General features: G+C 41.3%; 4 protein-coding genes across 6 annotated transcripts; 3 read left to right on the top strand and 1 right to left on the bottom strand.

The window, feature by feature from the left end:
- The first annotated feature begins 97 nt into the window (after window positions 1-97).
- On the top strand, window positions 98-4,532 carry LOC141586063 (mechanosensitive ion channel protein 10-like). Of its 3 annotated transcripts, XM_074407177.1 has the most exons (7): window positions 98-2,099; window positions 2,256-2,512; window positions 2,613-2,748; window positions 3,024-3,317; window positions 3,402-3,613; window positions 3,690-3,955; window positions 4,070-4,532. In XM_074407177.1, the coding sequence occupies exons 1-6, from the start codon at window positions 1,002-1,004 to the stop codon at window positions 3,916-3,918; spliced, it is 2,226 nt and encodes a 741-aa protein (XP_074263278.1). In that variant the 5' UTR covers window positions 98-1,001; the 3' UTR covers window positions 3,919-3,955; window positions 4,070-4,532. The 3 variants fall into 3 exon arrangements, with proteins under 3 accessions (XP_074263278.1, XP_074263277.1, XP_074263276.1); XM_074407176.1 differs by having other exon boundaries at window positions 3,690-4,532; XM_074407175.1 differs by having other exon boundaries at window positions 98-2,512.
- Window positions 4,533-5,835: 1,303 nt separating this feature from the next.
- On the top strand, window positions 5,836-7,998 carry LOC141586062 (uncharacterized). The gene is made up of 3 exons (XM_074407174.1): window positions 5,836-6,199; window positions 7,249-7,395; window positions 7,578-7,998. The coding sequence occupies exons 1-3, from the start codon at window positions 5,981-5,983 to the stop codon at window positions 7,719-7,721; spliced, it is 510 nt and encodes a 169-aa protein (XP_074263275.1). The 5' UTR covers window positions 5,836-5,980; the 3' UTR covers window positions 7,722-7,998.
- Window positions 7,999-8,103: 105 nt separating this feature from the next.
- Window positions 8,104-9,852, top strand: LOC141586061 (uncharacterized). Its single transcript, XM_074407173.1, has 3 exons — window positions 8,104-9,041; window positions 9,327-9,473; window positions 9,586-9,852. Exons 1-3 carry the CDS (start codon window positions 8,649-8,651, stop codon window positions 9,727-9,729), a joined length of 684 nt encoding a protein of 227 aa, XP_074263274.1. The 5' UTR covers window positions 8,104-8,648; the 3' UTR covers window positions 9,730-9,852.
- A 568-nt stretch (window positions 9,853-10,420) lies between these two features.
- Window positions 10,421-12,816, bottom strand: LOC141587122 (E3 ubiquitin-protein ligase At4g11680-like). The gene is made up of 3 exons (XM_074408552.1): window positions 12,095-12,816; window positions 10,750-10,869; window positions 10,421-10,670 (listed from the first exon to the last, which is right to left on the bottom strand). Exons 1-3 carry the CDS (start codon window positions 12,718-12,720, stop codon window positions 10,421-10,423), a joined length of 996 nt encoding a protein of 331 aa, XP_074264653.1. The 5' UTR covers window positions 12,721-12,816.
- Window positions 12,817-18,351: the final 5,535 nt, after the last annotated feature.

Below are 18,351 nucleotides of genomic sequence, written 5' to 3'. Positions count from 1 at the left end.
TTCCCTTCGTCTCAGTCATTTATTCACTTTTGATTAATTTACCGACTAAGTGGCATTGAACTGAGATTTCCCTCCACTACTTTCATGACTTTTAATTATAAGACATTGAACCATGTTTCCCTTCCTACCGCGTGGCATCATCATTCTCTAATTATCCCTATCCCGGCTTCATGATTGGTATCTCATGTGTTGCTGACACTAAACTTGCATTTGTGAGGAAACGTTACTTGAAAGACGATTTTGGAACTGCTGATACTGCACTTTGCCTGTTTCTGGTTTTTTGCTTGTTAATTTCCTGCTGTGTATTTGGTTGATGGTCTATTTATTTACCCACCTCTGTGAATTTTTGTAGGGAAGGACATCTGTGTGAACTTCTTCCTGTAAATAAAATCTGGCTTTGGGTTCTATACTTCTATTCATCTTATTTCTTCATTAAAACATGAGAGGAATATCAATTTGTCATATGACCCCATGCTTAACCTTTGACTTAGCTGCAAGTCTCCCTTAAAATGGCCTTTGTTTAGACGAGAAAAAGGGCATAATAAAAAGTGACTATTTAAAGATAAATAGTTATAATCAAAGTTTTCAATTTCTAACAATAAATTGATGTAACTTTTTATGAGGAAATGTTCACAGTTTATCGTAAAATGATCACATTTTATTTTTCTTAATTTAAAACTCGACAAACGGTACCACTCGTCTGAAATAAGAATTTTTTTGTCTTTCTCCTACAAATTAGTTCAAGTAGGTTGAAGCCTTCTAGTTAGTTGACTTTGGCATGATTGATCAGTACGTTAAAGATTCAAAGAACATAACAAGATAAGTGGGGTCATGTGCACTCAATTTTCCGTGTGTTTTCATTGTCTCCAGGATCAAGTTGGCTCAAAGATGAAGAATAGTACATCCTTCAGTTCTGATAAATGAAAGGAAATGAAAATTTTCGATACGGGTACCCGAGGTTTGGCCTAATTTTATCGTCATAGCTCTAGGCTTCTTAAAATATGGAAACCTTGGTTTCAGCTAGTGAACAACCTCAAACTCTACCTCCACAAAATACCGATACTCATTCTGTTAGTGTAAAAGTCGAAACCTTAGTTTCAGCTACTGAACAATCAAATGAAGTTCAGAATCTTTTACAAGTAATTGTTTCGTCCATCCAAAATAACCGCAACTCACATTTACCATGCTACTTGAAAATCCTTGAGTTGTTTTTATATCTACTTTATTGCTTGTTCGTCTTTGTATGTCTTGTACCAGTCGTGTTACTGATATATGTTTGTGTTACAGTTGTTACTGTTTTAGCTCTAGCATTTTTCTTGGTCGAAATTGTAGTTATACGATTCCTCCAGTTCTTTGTTGAGTCGAACAATTTTGGAAAAGTCGTTATGAATAAAACTAAGATGCGCATCTGGGTATCTATGGATTTGATTTTGCTCTTGTTTGAAGTAGGACTGTTTTATCCATTTGCCAAGCATGTTCCTGGGTTAAAACTTGTAATGATTATAGGTTTGCCGATAACTAACTGGTTTAAGATAATCGCTTTGCTAATTGTATTATACATTCTTAGTCAACTCGTTTGGGTCTGTATAGAATCATTTTCAGGATGGCAAGCATCTGATAGCTGGATATATAAAAGCGATTTGATTAATCCAGAGGCAACTTCCGAGATCTTTGGTTGTCTTCTGTTCTGGTTGGCAGAGGTTGAGGTGATGAATAGAGTCCCTGCTTTTAAGCAGAGCAAAATAATTGGAATTTATACTCGGAAATGGGTTGAAGCGTGTATCTTCATCCTCATAGGTTATAACATCATTACATGCTTATCTCAAATGTTTGTTTGCCTGTTATTGAGATTTGACAGAGATGATTCACGGCTTGGTAAAATCCTTCGGAGTGTACTTTCATGTTTGTTCCTTGAAAGCTTAGAAAAGGGTGCCAGTAACCGAAGATATACAGCGTACATTGCCAGCGGTATAAAGAGAAGCATCATATTCCTACTAACCATGGTGATGCTCTTACTTACTTGGGTGTTGTATTTTGGGCGACACCTAAACGTAACATCTCAGGATAAGAGAATTATGGAATTTGGTACTCGGACTTTGGTTAGTGTTTTAATATGCTCTTTTCTTTGGCTGATCAAATCTTGTATACTCTTGTATTGGGAGGCACATACCGTGTATGATAGATTGCACTCGAAGTTCACGGATATAGGAAAGCTATTGTACTTCCTAATTCTGCTCAGCTACACTCACTTTCAGAGTGTTGTTGAACAACCTGTAACACCACCGTCGACAATGGCACTTTTGACCAAGGACTGTGACGGTGGGATTCCTCAGAAACTTAAGAGGAAATGTGGCAGGGATGAATTGATAAACCGTACAGGCCCAAATGCATCTGCATATCAGTTATCGGAGGCTGCTCAAGATTTTTTTACTGCTAAATATGCGTTGTTGAAGGAAGGCATTTTTGATGACCTGCATCATTTGCAAAGCTACGATTCAGGAGATAATAATGAGTATGAACTTTTCTCTATCTACCCTACTCGAGCATTCATAGTACAGTAACTGTTAAACAGATGATAATGCGTATGAAACTGTTTAATTGGTTGTGAGCAGGAATATCGTAGAAAGACTTGAGAAGATTGTGAAATGTGGAGAATATGCGGAAGATGATTGGAAAATGTTTTCTGAACTGCTCTCTACCGTTGATAGCACGAATGAAATTACTTTCCAGAAAGTTAAAATATGGATGGTACTCTAATCTTCTCTTTTCTTTGCTTATGCATCGGCTACTTATGATTATTGAAATAGAAATTATGCATCTGAGTTCTGTATTACATCATCATCACTCGATTAAGTGCTGCTTCTGCTGTGATGGGGTCTATGTCGATTTTTATGCACATGTTATTTAAAAAATATAGAGCTGTGTTTATCGTCAAAGCAGAGTTAGATAGTAAATCTGATTGATTTGTTATCAAATACAAATGCTAAGAAATTAAACTGACAGCTCAAATTGCGTATTATCAGGAAAGATCCCACAGCAGATGTAAATTTCTTGCAAATACGCTCCAGAGCGAAAAGGAGGCAGCAAAATGCTTGAACAGAATTTTAAGTGGACTAATAATTGCTGCAACTGTCTTGATGTGGCTGTTTCTCACTGGGTTTGCTACAACACAAGTAATCGTTCTCATAACATCACCGTTGCTGGCGGCCACATTTGTGTTTGGGGATACTGCTAAGGGTTTGTTTCAAGGGCTCATCTTCGTCTATGTTGTTCATCCATTTAACGTAGGCGACCTGTGTGTCATTGACGAAAAACTGGTTAGCTATGTTCTTACTGTTATAGCACAATCTTTCTTCTGTATGTACAATGGTACATAATGTGATGTCTTTTGATTTGTGTAGCTTGAAGTTAAAAGAATCGGTGTCTGGTGCACCACGTTCTCTAAGGTTCGCACAGTTAGTACGCAGCAGGAAATTATATATCCAAACTCGGGGTTAGCCACCAAAAATGTCATTAACCACAAGACGGATTTTGATTGGACTGATTACATGGAACTTAGCCTAAGTTCTACAGATGAGGAAGCAACTAAGAATCTGAAACACCAAATTGAAACGTAAGACACAGTTTTACTTGTTACTAATCCAATATGTTGTCAACTTTTATATTTACTGTAACATCTGTTTCTGCAGGTATCTTGAGACTGAAAAAGAAAAATTCACCCCGAATTATCATAGTGTGGAGATACTGGAAATCGGAGATAAAGACAAGATTGCAGTTCATTTTAGACACAATGTGCAAGCTGAAGGTTGGATCTACTTTGAATGTCTAAAGGAGAAGGAGAAACGGAAATCTGAGTTTTCGCTCCATTTAAGAAATCTCCTGAATCAACCAGAATTCAAAACAAAAACTCAAATCTGACTATGTTTGAATCACGAGTTGGAGTCTGTAAAAATAGGTACTTGATCATGTTTGAAGCCGCTTGATTTATAATTTCATCTTCCATAATGTTTTAGTAAGAAGTTTCCCTTCTTTAAGTGAAACTTGCCTGGTTGAATGCTGTTGGTTTCAGGTATGAAGTTCCCAAGATTCTGCTTTTGGCCGTACTTCTGCCATCCCAGTCATTTATTCACATTTGATTAAAATACGGTTTAAGTGACATTGAACTGAGATTTCCTTACACCTACATGATTTTATAGCCATTCTGTTTGATCGCGTGTCGAAGAAACAGATTTGGATCTTTAGGACACCATTATCTAATTGTTCCTATGTCGGCTTCATGACGGGTATTTCATGTCTTGCTGACATTAATAAAACTTGCACTTGTTACTTGAAAGACGATTTTGGAAATACTGATACTGCACTTTGCCTGTTTATGGTTTTTTGCTTGTTCATTTCTAGCTGTGTATTTGGTTGATGGTCTATTTACCGGTATCTCAACTTTTGTAGGGAAGGACATCTTTGTAAACTTTGTGTAAAAATAACACGGATATATAGTCTATTTACTGTTAACTAATTTACCAAAAATGTTTTGATATAGTGATTAAAATGAAGGTATTGTGATAATAGGTTGCAAGCTTGAATTCCCTTCTCCAGATATAAAAATAACAACTTCACGTGTATTACATTCACCCTTATATTAATTTTTTAATTTCATTTTTACACAATTTCTCCTTTTTTGATTAACAAACCGAGTAAAAATAAAACAAAACAAAGAAAGTTGCTCCCTCCGTCCTAGTCATTTACTTACCTATTTCATTTTTTGTCTCTTTTTCATCCACTTGGAATATCGTTCACTTATCATACAATAACAATAGCCTCAAATGTTCCCTCCCCTCTCGTAGGTAGACCTGGGAAAACTAACCGACTCGAGACTCGAGTAACCTGACCTGAACCTGAATTGACACAAACTTATTCAAAACGACCCAAATGTTTATTATAGGAAATTGCAAATAACTTGAAAACAAGCCACCCGAAAATGACCAGACCCGACCTGGCCCAAACTCTTACAAACCCGAATAACCCGATTCCGAAACAACCAGACCCAAATATTTATTATCGAAAACTACAAATAATTTGAAAACAAGCCACCCGAAAAAGATCTGAGTTGGCCCGGCCCAAACTCTTACTGATGAGGCATATTCTGCACCCGCTGACCAAGTCAACATATTGAGCAAGGTCAAAGATATCCACAAGCAAGTCAACGACTTAGACATGACCTTAACCGACGCACTGTCGGCTGTCTCTTAGGTCCCTGGCCGGGCAACTAGCCAAATGGGGCACACATCTCTGCGAACTCATATCCAAGACCCCTCGGCGGCGAGTCAACGGGCCCGCCGGCCGCCATGGGTCCCTCGGCCGAGGGCGATAAGTCTTTCCACCCGCTAGCCACTTGGCCACTACGTGACAAAAGGTGAAAGTCTTATAAATACTCCTCAACTCTCATCGAGGAGAGGATCCACAATTTAACCTTAATCACTATTCATCCTGAATATCTTCCTTATCTTTCTACAAAATACATTTCGCCAAGTAACAACAACTTATCTCTCTAAGTTTACTGACTTGGGCGTCGGAGTGAGTTCGCTCGGCCCAAAGCCGAGCCCTCAGTTTGTTTCCAATCAAAGACGTCATTCTACAAGCACGGGTGGTAACAAATAACTGCTCTGGAATTACACCCGGAACACTTACAAACCCAAATAACCCGATTCTGAATGAGCTCGAATAACCTATTTATCAGATGTACGTTTACAAAAGTACAAGTAATCAAATGATCGGGACGAAGAGGGTAAACAACCCAATATCAACTACTTGTATTTAATTAGGCGGGTCAGGTAGTTAAATGATTGCGAGATGTAGCATCAAGAATACCGCCTCCGTACATTACCAAATGTTAAGGGTGATATACTGACACATTTGGGTCACTTACCTTTTATAACCCCAAATCTAAAGAGCAAAAACAAACCCCAAACCCCCAAAAAAATTAATGGAGGACACCAAAAAGGAAGGGGATGTTAACGATAATAAGATCGCCGATGTTGAATCAACACTTGAATTCTTTAATGGTCTTAATATTTCCATTAATTTACCCGATTTCATCAATTCCAACGATTATTTCTCACAGTTAATCGGACGCGCTCTTACTGTTGATACTATCTCACGCGGCCACGTCACTTGCTCTTTCACCGTTTTACCTTGCCTTGCTGTACTTACTTCTCTCCTTTATTGTTTTCCTCCAAATTTTCATTTATTTAACTTTGTTATTAGTTGTGAATGGTATTTTAATCGGTGATAAATAAATGATTGGGACGGAGTGAGTATTAGTTACTATTGAATAGTTACAGTTATGGGGTATGCCGTATGCTACAGGGTAATTCCAAGTTTCGGTATCACCTGTGTTTTAGGTAGGGCTTACCATTTTAATGATGATAATTATGGGGGCTATAAGGGCGATTTTAATGTTGATGGGGTTTGAACTCGGGTCATGAGTGTTATCACTCATGATTTGACCAGCTAAGTTAGTTGACATATGCACTCTTATGTACATGATGTAGTGACTACACTATGATATATAAGAGGTTGGTACCGAAACTCAATTATCCGATAAGGCTATCTCATTTTCCTAATTGGGTTTGAGTAATTTTGCTTCTTAGAATCATATACTCCCTCTTTCTCGGTCATTTGTTGTCTTATTTCATTTTGGGTGTCTCAACGATTGTTATCCTTTTTATTTTAATAATGAATTTGATGAGCAATTTGATTATTCACTCTCAATTTAGTTCACTTGTCATTTACTAATTGGTTCCCTTCTCTTATCTTGGTCTTTGTGTCAAAACCAAAGGGCAACAATTGACCGGGACGGATGGAGTACTTGACATAGAATCATAATTAATACTCCCTCTGCCCCGGTCATTTGTTGTCCTTTTCCATTTTAGGGTGTCTCGGTTAATTGTTATTCTTTCTATTTTAAGAATGAATTTAATGAGCAATTTGATCATTCACATCCAATTTGTTCCACTTGTCATTTAGTAAATATCCCCCTCCACTTTCCTTGGTTTTTGTGACAAACCAAAGGACAACAATTGACCGGGCGAAGAGAGTAGTTAATTAAGTAGTAAAAGTACATGTAATTTTTCCTTGATCTGTAAAAGGTGCTTTATCTACTAATGATTGCTGTTTAGTTCTGTTACATTAATTTTGTTTTTATTCAAAAGAGGTAGTGTTGTGAAACTAATGCTTTTTTTTTTTGCTTAGAACTTCTACAATGGGTTACATGGAGGGGCAGTAGCGGCGGCAGCAGAACGGTTAGCCATAGCGTGTGCTCGAACTGTCGTAGCAGAGGATAAGAATCTGTTTCTTGGCGAAATGAGTGTTTCCTACCTATCTGCTGCAGGTATCAATGTGAGTTTATTAACTGTAACTTGTTGTACGTAGACCGTCTGTGCTACATTTGTTGTGACCTGTAAACGATTAAGCAGTAAGACTGCAGCCTGCAGGACATCGGACACCTTACCTTGAGATATGAATGTTGCAGTTTATTATGTGCTCCGTTTGACAGTTGTATATTACTCCTTTTTTAACAGGCAGAGTTGATTGCTGATGCATCACTGGTGAGGAGTGGAAGAAACTTAAGTGTAGTATCGATTGAAATCAAAATGAAAGAGACGGCAAAGCTGGTCTACACTGCCCATATCACATTCTTTCATCTTCCTGCATCTAAATTATGAGTAATATTTTCAGTCTCTACCTCGTACATCTGTTGAATTTCTGAAAAAAAAAACTCTGAATATTGCATTGGCCTTGTGGTTGTAATTTTATCTGCTGTAAAAGAATGCTAAGCAGAATATAGGATGTGTACTTCTTATATAGACCTTGAAATCATTCGGCCTGTAATTCTTAAGAACCGAGCTCAGCATATCGTTATATACTGAATATTATTGATCTTTTTTTATTTGAATGATATTAAGAAGCTCTGTTGATGCTTCGACAGCAGTTTACAGTTCATGTTGATCCGCCTGCTTGACAAAGTTGGAAATCCGAGTTTGCGCTCTATTTAAGAAATTTCCTCCGTCTTACTTGTTTACTTTTGATTAAAATACCGACTATGTGACATTCAACCGAGATTTCCTCACACTTTCTTGATTTTTTAGTCATTCGGTTTAATCATGTGTCGAAGTAACATAAATTTGGATCAATAGGCCCGAATGCTATATTCAAAACCGTGTTTTTCTTTCAGTTATCTACCTTATGGTACGCCATCATTCTCTAATTGTTCCTATTTCGGCTTCATGATTGATATCTCATATATTGCTAACATTAATAAAACTCGCACTTATGAGGAAACGTTACTTAAAAACCGATTTCAGAACTACTGATACTGCACTTTGCCTGTTTATGTTTTTTGCTTGTTAATGTCTTGCTGTGTACAGTGTATTTGGTTAATGGTCTATTCAGTGGCGGATTTGTGGGGAGGGTGCGCCCCTGCTAGAAAATGAAAATCTCGCAAATTTTAGTTAAAAGTTTCAAACTTTTTTTGAAGTTATCTTATGACATCACTTATTCGCCCTCACTAAATTTTTTCACCCCCAACCGTAAATCCTGGCTCCGCCACTGGGTCTATTTACCAACCCAAATGTGAAAATGTCACATATAACATGTGCTTAATCTTGAAAGACAGTCGTACGGAGTTTGTATTATTGAAAAGAGCTGATTGTATTTGTGTGGTTGGTTGTGTCAGTAGTCTTTATAATCTCAAATCTAAAGAGAAAAACACAGAGATAAAAAAAAAAAACACAAAAACTTTAGAAAGACGGTTTTCAATAGTTTTATTGAGAGAAAAAATGGAGGTGCCCAAAAAAGAAGGGGATGTTATTGCTGATAAAGAATCAACACTTGAATTTTTTCAAGTTCTTGGTATTTCTACTAGTTTACCTGATTTCGTCAATTCAGACGATTTTTACTCACGGTTATTTGGACGTGTTCTTACTGTCGACAGTATTTCTCGCGGCCATGTCACCTGCTCTTTCACTGTCTTACCCTGCCTTGTGGTACTTACCTACTTTTATCGCTTTTTAACGAGTCTTGATATTACTCTCTCACATGTATCCACAATTTTTTCAAGTATAGTTCGCCACCCGGGATTTACAATGGAGTACCTTATTTGGATAAGTAAACCCGGGTGGAGAATTATACTTTATTTCTCGGGTTTGAATAATTTCACTTTTTTAATCATTGACTGCAGCTTGACTTTGTTATTAAATTAGATTCGTTCCGTTCTTTTGTTTACCTGTTATATTCTTTTGAAACTAATGTTGGGTTTTTCTTTTGCTTAGAACATTTACAATGGGTTAAATGGAGGGGCAGTAGCGGCCGTGGTAGAACGGCTAGCCATAGCGTGTGCTCGAACTGTCGTACCAGAGGATAAGAGCCTGTTTCTAGGTGAAATGAGTGTTTCCTACTTATCTGCTGCAACTATCAATGTGAGTTTAGATTTTAAAACCCGTTAGTCCGTTACATCCAGGGTTTGCTGTGAATCTCGATACAATTTTCATTTGACAGTTATATACTTATATGTTACTCGTTGTGGAACAGTCTGTGTTGATTGCTGATGCATCGCTGGTGAGGAGCGGAAGAAACTTAAGTGTTGTATCAGTTGAACTGAAACTGAAAGAGACGGCAAAACTGGTTTATACTGCACATGCCACATTCTTTCATCTTCCTGCATCGAAATTATGAGTTTTCTTTTCCGTCTCTACCTTCTATATTGTATTCCTGTAATGCTTAAGAACCGAGCTCTGCATACTGTTATATAGCGAATAATGATCTTTTTCTTTGAATAATTAAGACTTAGAAAATAAATAACTGCTTACAGAAAAAAATGTACAGCGTACTGGTATTCGAGAGAATATAAGAATTATTGATGCCAACTCGGCCAAAACCAGGAAATATACAGAAGAGGATCTCGACTGAGAGAGGGTAAGACTGTACAAAAAAGACAGACCGAAAAAATGGAAGAGTGAAGTCGATCTCTAGACTTGAATACTGAGGTTGCTACTATTTTCTGTTTCGAGTATGTTTCCTTTGCAGAGAGGACAGGTAGGTTTCATGGGTAGCCATTTGTCGATGCATTCACTGTGGAAATGGTGATGGCATGGAAGTTCACGTATTTCGCTACCATTCTCATAGTCACCGAGGCAGATGGAACATACCTGCAATCAAATAATGTTTCACGAGATTCAAAGATACGGCCAAACAAGGTAGTCCAGGTTTATCTTACAAATAGAAAGGCTTACAGCATCCTCTGCAGAAACATCTAGCACAGTAGGGTTGTTGGTGTTGCATTCGGTCATAATTCCGCTAGATAATTCTTGGATTTCTTCACCTGGTTTCCCGGTTTCATTGCTAACCTTTCTGAATGTATACTTTTTCAGTCTCTCAATTTCCGCTTTGCTTGCTCCTTCCTATTTGTCAAAACAACCACACACATTTGTAGACGTTCACAGGCCGGAAAATAGCTAATGAATACGAAATACAAGAAACCGACCTGATCTGACACAGTATATAGAAATGCAATTATGCAGGGGAGAAAACAGCAGACTGCAATGCCAATCGTGCACGCCACGAGGACACACATCACCACAAATAACACATCAAACACCAAGAATACTGCTGTCAGCCTGCAAAACACAAAGGTGTTGTGAGTAACCAAAGAATGGGTGCGCAGAAGACGATTCAGTGTTCAGATGACGAGATTACCAGTATAGCATTGGTGCATCATCTGCTAACTTTTGCCCACCAGACGAAAACCAGTACATTCCAACGATCCACCAAATAAAGGACGACTTTGTGATTAATGATTCAACCTTCTTTGCAAAACTGCCAAAGTAATTATAAAGAACAGTTCGTGAGTTATTGAAGGCTGCTAGGATTTGAACCTGTGACCTTTGATCATACTGGCTCTGATGTCATGATAGATGAACCATCTCAACCAAAACCTTTGATTATACTAGCTTGTGTACCCCTGAACTTTTTCGTTTTCTAAGGTGTACCCCTCGTTTTTCACAAAAAAACTTTGACCAACAGTAATTCTTTGTTACCTGTTCAGTAAACGGTAATTTTTTTTTTCAAACCAATTATCTTGTCAAGGCCTTCAATTTGAAAAAAAAATCACCGCCTTTTCAACTCGTAGTCGGTAGTTATGGTTGGTCAAACATTTTTTAACGAATAAACTTTGACCGACCATAATTCCCGACTACGAGTTGAGACGTCGGTGAATTCTTTTTCAAACTGAAGATCTCTTAAAGACGGTCAATTTGGAAAAATTGTTTTATCGTATTCTGAACTTGTAGCTAAGAGTTATTGACGGTCAAAGGTTTTTTGCATGAAAAGAGGGGTATATCATAGAAAATGAAAAAGTTGAGGGTACACCAGATAATATCCATATTTCCTATTATGGACGCATTTGCATTTGCGCTGAAACTAAATTTAGGGGTGTTCATTCGACGGTCCGGACCAAAGACCGGACCGGACCGTGTAATTTGGTCCGGATCAGACCGGACCATACTTTATTTGGTCCGGTCCACGGTCCACCTATTTACGTTAGTTTGGTCTTTGGTCCGGTCCTGGACCAAACCGAATGGACCGCGGACCGGACCGTGGACCAAACTTATGTAACGAAAATCATTAAAAATGTATAATTAACAAATATTTCTTTTAATATGACAATAGTATTTTGTTATGTATTTTTTTTGACATATTCTACTATCATACGGATTAAAAAACTAAACCCTAACTCCCTAATCTAAATTAAATTCATCGTAGAAATAATAAAGAAAAGAACCCAATCCATTGTTTGGTCCATATGGGCCGATCCGGTCCGGTCCATGCATTTTTTTTGGTCCTGACCGGACAGGACCAATAAAAATATGGTCCGGTCCACGGTCCAACATTTTACCCTTATTTGGTCTTCGGTCCACAAACTTTGGTCCGGTCCGGTCCGGTCCCGGACCGATGAACACCCCTAACTAAATTATCTAGCGGAATGGAGGGAGTACAAAACAAAATTCAACAAAATCCGCAAAATTAAATAATCATAGAATACCTCGTATCATCCTCATTCTGTATGCGTTGGGTAACAAATTCAATAATATCCGCACGCACACCATCGCTTGCGCTCGAGCTCATATACGTGCTCGAATTCAAATTACTTTCAAGATTCGAACCCAAACCAAAACCCGAACCTGACTCCACATTCAAATTTAAATCCGACCCAGACCCCAACCCAAAACTCCAATTACTCGACAAAATCGACCCAACCCTAGCATTCCTCAAATTCCTCAATCGGAAATATTCAACACACACACAAATCATATGAACAACACACTGAATTCCATATCCAACAATCCACCACCTCACCGGAACCTCGGCCACCTCGTTCTTACTCGCGATCATTACAATTATGGCGGATAATACTAACAACGTGTTCCAAAGAAGGTCAAGGATGACAATTGGAGTTGAATAGGCCCAGTGACTACGTCGTTCGTCGAGTTGTTGTACAACCGTCTCACGGACGCGCATTGATTGTTCCGAGAGTAATTGACGGCCGCTTACTTGATGGAGAAACCTTGCTGTTTCGTCGCGTATGACTTCTCTTCGCGAGCGATGTGAGGTTTCTCCGGTGGATGTTAGTAGAGGTGTTGAGGCCGCGTCGATGACGGTGGTTGACATTTTGTGAGGGTTTTGTAACTTTCAGTTGAGCTGAGAAGCCATGTATGGAAAAAAAGAGCAACGTTTTTTATTTGTTGTTTTTGAAACGTCGTTTGAATTGGCTCGCAAATTTGAATATTAAGCTTAATTAGTTGACACCACATTGTTTTATACTTCCCCGGTCAATTGTTGTCATGTGGTTTTGGCACAAAGACCAACGAAAGAGGAGAATGCCAATAACTAAATGACAAGTTGAATAAATTAAATGAGAATGATCAAATTACTCATCAAGTTCACTCTTAAAATAGAAAGGACAACAAATGACCGAGATATCCCAAAATGGAAAAGAATAACAAATGACCGAGACAGAGGGAGTAATTAAATACAAATTCTTATGTAAAACGGTTTTTTTTTTTTTTTTTTTTTTTTTTTTTTTTTTTTTTTTTGGTGACGAGGAGGTTGGATCCTCCCGATCTGACCCCACCACCGCTGGCGCCTGTACCATGTGAGTTCTTTCCCGCGGGGATTATTCCCTCTCCGGGCGTCAGGTCCCCAGGAAAGTGTTCATCTAGGGAATCGAACCCAGGACCTCGCAATACGGTTTTACATACACAGATAGTTTGTAAAACTCTTTTATCTTATAACTAACTTTTTACTTTTAATTATAGACCTGTCAAATTCTGACCCGACCTGACCCATTTTTTCAGGGTCAAGACCTGAAAATTTCAATCCGACGACCTGTTTGACCCGAACCCGAAATAACCTATTATTTTAGGGTCGAGACCCGACCCAAACCAAACGGGTCGACCCGTTGGATCAGGAGGTAAATCAAAATTTCTATTAAAATATTAATATTTATATATTATATTTGCAAAAATTAATTAAAAAATAATTTCTTTTATTACTTAAAATTACAAACACAATTAAAAATTCAATTTTATATAACTTTTATAATATTTAATAATAAAATAATTATTAAAAAAACCTTATTTTAATAATGTTCCGGGTATAAATCCAGAGCAGATATTTGTTACCACTCGTGGCTCGTAGAATGATGTCCTTGCTTGAATCCTCCTTGCGGTCTCCTGAAACGATGAACAAACTGAGGGCTCGGCTTTGGCCGAGCGTACTCACTCCGACGCTCAAGTCAGTAAACTTAGAGAGAAGTTGTTGTAACTTGGCTAAGAGTGTATTGTAGAGAGATAAGGAAGATATTACCAGATGAATAGTGGTTATTAGGTCAATTTGTGGATCCTTTCCTCAATGAAGGTTGAGGAGTATTTATAGGCTTTTACCTTTTGTCACGTAGTGGCCAAGTGGCTAAAGCGGTGGAAAGACGTTCTACCCTCGGCCGATGGGCCTGTGGCAGTCGGCCGAGGGGTCTTGGATATGAGTACGCGGACATGTGTCCCTACTGCTAGTTGTCCGCCGAGACCTAGGTGACAAAGCCGATGGTATGCATCGGCTAGACTGTCTAAGTTGTTGACTTTGTTGTGGATATCTTTGACCTTGCTCAATATGTTGACTTGTCGTCGTCGGTGCGAGAATATGCCCCATCAATTTGCCCCCAGCGTAGTCTATGCCGTGGTATGGCTCCGATGTATGTTGAGCGATATTCTCGTAAGTATTTTTGCAAAATTTTTCCGCATCGGCTCCTTCGATGCATCGGCGTGGTTCTTGTTAGGCCGCACCATATATCCCCCCTCCACATGGATGCGTAAAGGGCATCCGATGTGGAAAAGAATGTGACGCCGGCCGAGACCAGTACGAGAGTGCCGGTTGTTTTTGATTGCCCCGGCCGCTTCCTAGCTTGGTTGATCGGGTGGCGGCGGAGAGCAGTATCTAGGAATTTGTTGAGGAAGGTGAATAGGCGAAGAGATGTGAATGGGCGTGTTGAAGACGCTTGGTCACTATTGCATTGATTGACATTCAACTGTTACAACGATTGACATTCCGTGGTTGCATGTCTGACACGTGTCCGCTCGTTGATTGGTTGACGCTTCATGGGCTGTGCCCTAATTGGTCCTTCTTCATGGGCTTTTCCCTATAAATAGGGCAGTTCTTCCGTGATTTTGGCCACCAAATTTATTTTCTCAAATTTTCTTCAAAATCCTCATCTTTCTAAACTTTCAAGGGCTTCCTTTTCTTCCAATCTTCAGAGTTTTTGATCCGGCGAGCGTTTTTCTTCGAGGTAAACAAATAAATTCTTTTTATCTTGCTAGTAATTTGTTGTGAACATTTCTTCTGCTGATGCTGGACCTAGTAAACCCGCGTCGGGGGGCCCTAGGTCTCCTTCTCCTGAAGTTGATCCTCAAATTCTTGAGGAATGGGAGGACTCTGATTCCTTTGGTGATTTGGGTGATGACTTTGGTGACGATGCGGAGAGGTCTCGTCCTAATGAGGGGAGACAAGATGCGTCTGGATCACGGCGACGCCCGTAAGGTCCGTCTTGACCGTGCTTGGACTTCATAAGCTCGCCATTGTTCAAAGCGAAATTTTTCGAGGGCCATTTTTTCTTCGGTAGGGGATACAAAATTGTTATCCCCGAGGAGGGTCGAGCCGTCTGTTGCCCTCCACCAGGCCACACCGGCGTATATATGCGGCATTTGGAGTATGGGCTCCGGTTTCCGTCCGAATGGGTACGTTATGGCCATTATTAGAGCCATGAACGTTGCCGTTGCCCAACTGCACCCGTTGGCTATGAGGACCATAATCGGCTTTGTCCGGCTCTGTCTCTTCAAGGGAGAGGCCCCAACGGTGAATTTATTCCGCCGGCTTCACCATCTCAAACCATTCTCCGGCCGCGTCGGATGGCACAAGTGTGCAAATGGAGCCGGGTTATGTCTCTCATGTTGACAAACTTTCTTCTTGCAAGGATTGGCAAGGCCGGTGGGTGTACGTTAAGGTGCCGGATGACTATCCGCTGCCCTCGCTCTTTCCAAAGACCGTGTTAACTTGCGGTGTGAGACTCGGCGAGCACGACGATGGGTTTCCGGAAGAAGCTCAAAATGGATGCCGCCAGCAGTGTCTATCTCAAGGAGGATGAGAGGTTGGCAATGAGGCTCTTTGAGGTGGACAAGAGTGGGGTGCCGAAAAGATGGATTCCCAACGCGCATCATCCTTCAGGGATGAGCCGCTCTGCCATGTCGGCCTCATACCGGCCCTAGCACAGGGTGAGTGGGGTCGGTGTGAGGCCCATCGCCGCTCTCAATGTTCTTGTTTCTCGAATTTCGATTTATTTCCTCTACTTAACTCTTGCTTTGTTTTTTTCGCAGACCACTTTGGAACGGACTTGTCTGAGGATATTCTCCGGAGAATGGGGCTGCACAAAGATGGAACCGTTGCTAACTTGCATCCCAAGGCTCTAGCCCACGACCGTAGGACGTCGCCGAATGATCTTATGGAGCAGCGGCTGAAGGGCTTGAGCAGGGAGGAGGCCCAGGCGAAGGTCGTTAGCGGTGTAGTGCGTCGGACGCGGAAAACGGCGTCGACCCCGGTTCCACCTCCTATCCCCCCCTAAGAAGGTGGAGATTGTTGATATTCCTGATGAGGGGGACTCTGATGCGGAGGGATCTCCCCTCATCCGTAAGAGGAAGAAGACACCTCTGTCACCGGCGAGGAAGTGCCTCCTCCGGCCAAGAAGGCCAAGCATGGTACCTATCTATCCCGTGGCTCAAATTTAGCCAGGCTTTCTGATATGTCGATACACGTTGATACTGATGTCTTTATTAAATTTTTGTAGACCAGCCGCCGTCGGCTCTTGCTCTCATTGGGCAGCAAGTGGAGGGGATCTCTGCGCAGGTCGGTGATCAAGGCGCCACCGTCAGTTCTTCATCCCAGAAGGCTTCCTCTCCCAGTTTGCGCAGTCGGTGGTCAAAGTGTCACCACCGTCCCCTCATCCCGAAGGCTTCCGTCTCCCACCTTATAGAGGAAGGCACGAAGGCGATTAAGGAGGCGGCGAGGTGGAACGTGGTTACCGGTGCTCGTCTCATGGAGCAGGAGAAGGCCGTGGCTCGAGCTGTTTATGAGCGTAATGCCACTAAGCAGGTGGCTGCGTCGGCGAAGCTGGATCTCCTCAATGAGCGGAAGTTTAGGGGAGATGCTGAGAAGGCGCTCTTGGCTGAGAGAAAACTCAGGGAGGACGCTGAAAAGGAGGTCCTTGCTGAGAGAGCCAAGGCCGAGGCTGCGGCAGCTGAAGTCGCGGTCTGGGAGAAGTGTAACCTTGTTCAGGGGCGTGCCGACCTCTATCTCCAGCAGAGGAACGAATCCAAGGGCCTGTTTAAGGCCCAGGCGGAGGTGATTCGGGGCAAAGAGGCCATCATCAAGCAGAAGGAGGAGGACATTGAGATGCTCCAAACCGTCATGCTCCCCAATCTGTGCGCTGAATTCCGGGACTTGGCCGAAGGAGCTGCTAGGGAAGTGATCGGGGAGCTTTTCCCTCTTGATGGTTCCTTTCCGTGGGGCAAATTTGACGAGCTGCTTGACGACAAGCTCGAGGCTAAGGAGAAAGACGTGGCGGAGAAGGCCAAGGAGGCGGTGAGAGCGAAGATGGAGAAGGAGGCGGCCGCGGAGAAAGCTGCTCTTGCTGAGAAGGCTAAGGCGGCCAAGGAGGAAGCTGAGAGAATGAGGGCGGCTGATGACGCCGAGGCCAAAGCTGAGGCTGCTAGGAAAGCTGCTGGGTTGCCTATTGAAGAAGATGCGGCTACCGCTGCCGATGGTGAGCAGCGACAGGCATAGGGAGGCGGGCGGTCGTCACCAGGCTCACCCGACGCCTCAGATAGGTTCAGCTCCTCACATAATACCATGGGCTGCTTGATGAGAACAAGTTTACAGCAGATCTGCTTCAGCTCCTCACATACTACCATGTGCTGCTTGATGAGAACAAGTTTACAGCAGATCTCCTTCAGCTGTTCGGGAGCCAATTATTAAGCCCTTCCTCTCTGCCATCTTTTGGCGCTTCAAATGACACTTGTAATTTTTGCTTTTCTTTCCTTGTATTTTGTACAACTTTGGTAGGTTGTGTTTTGGCTTATCCCAATGGGGACGGCCGTCGCCTGCATTCTTTTCACCTGTAACCTGTAATTATTAATAAAAGTTCGTTTCTTTTGCCTTCGGCATGGCCGAGGTCTTTACCCTCTTTCCTTTACTTGCGTTTTTAGAAGTTGAGCGTCTCAACTGTATTTAGTGTTTCCACCTTGCCTCTGGCTTGGCCGAGGTCTTTTCTCGTTTTTGTCTGAGTTGTTCTCTTACGTTATTAATTGAACGCCTCTTTTTGTTTCCGCTTCGGCTTGGCCGAGGAAGTTCTAGAGTGTGTATCTCAACTGTGTTTAATGCTTCTAAGGCATTTTGGTTGTTTTATCAACTGCGCTGGCCGCGTCTGTTGCGGTGTCTGCTTTCTGATGGAGACTGCCGCTCTTGTCGGTACGACAGTATGAGTCGGCGTCTGTTTCTGGATAGCGTGTTACGCGACGTCTACCACTTTAAGTGACTGCCGAAGCGTCTACTATTTGGGGTGACTGCCACAACGCTACATTTCTTCATGGAGACCACCGCTCTTGTCTATGACAGTGTGAGCCGGCATCTGTTCCTGGATAGCGTGTTACGCGGCGTCTACCACTTTAAGTGACTGCCGAAGCGTCTACTATTTGGGGT

This window comes from Silene latifolia, chromosome 6, assembly GCF_048544455.1.
Source record: "Silene latifolia isolate original U9 population chromosome 6, ASM4854445v1, whole genome shotgun sequence".
In the NCBI taxonomy this organism is placed as follows: Eukaryota; Viridiplantae; Streptophyta; class Magnoliopsida; order Caryophyllales; family Caryophyllaceae; genus Silene; species Silene latifolia.
Note: the sequence above shows the minus strand (reverse complement) of the source record. Positions and strands in the feature narration are given on the sequence as shown.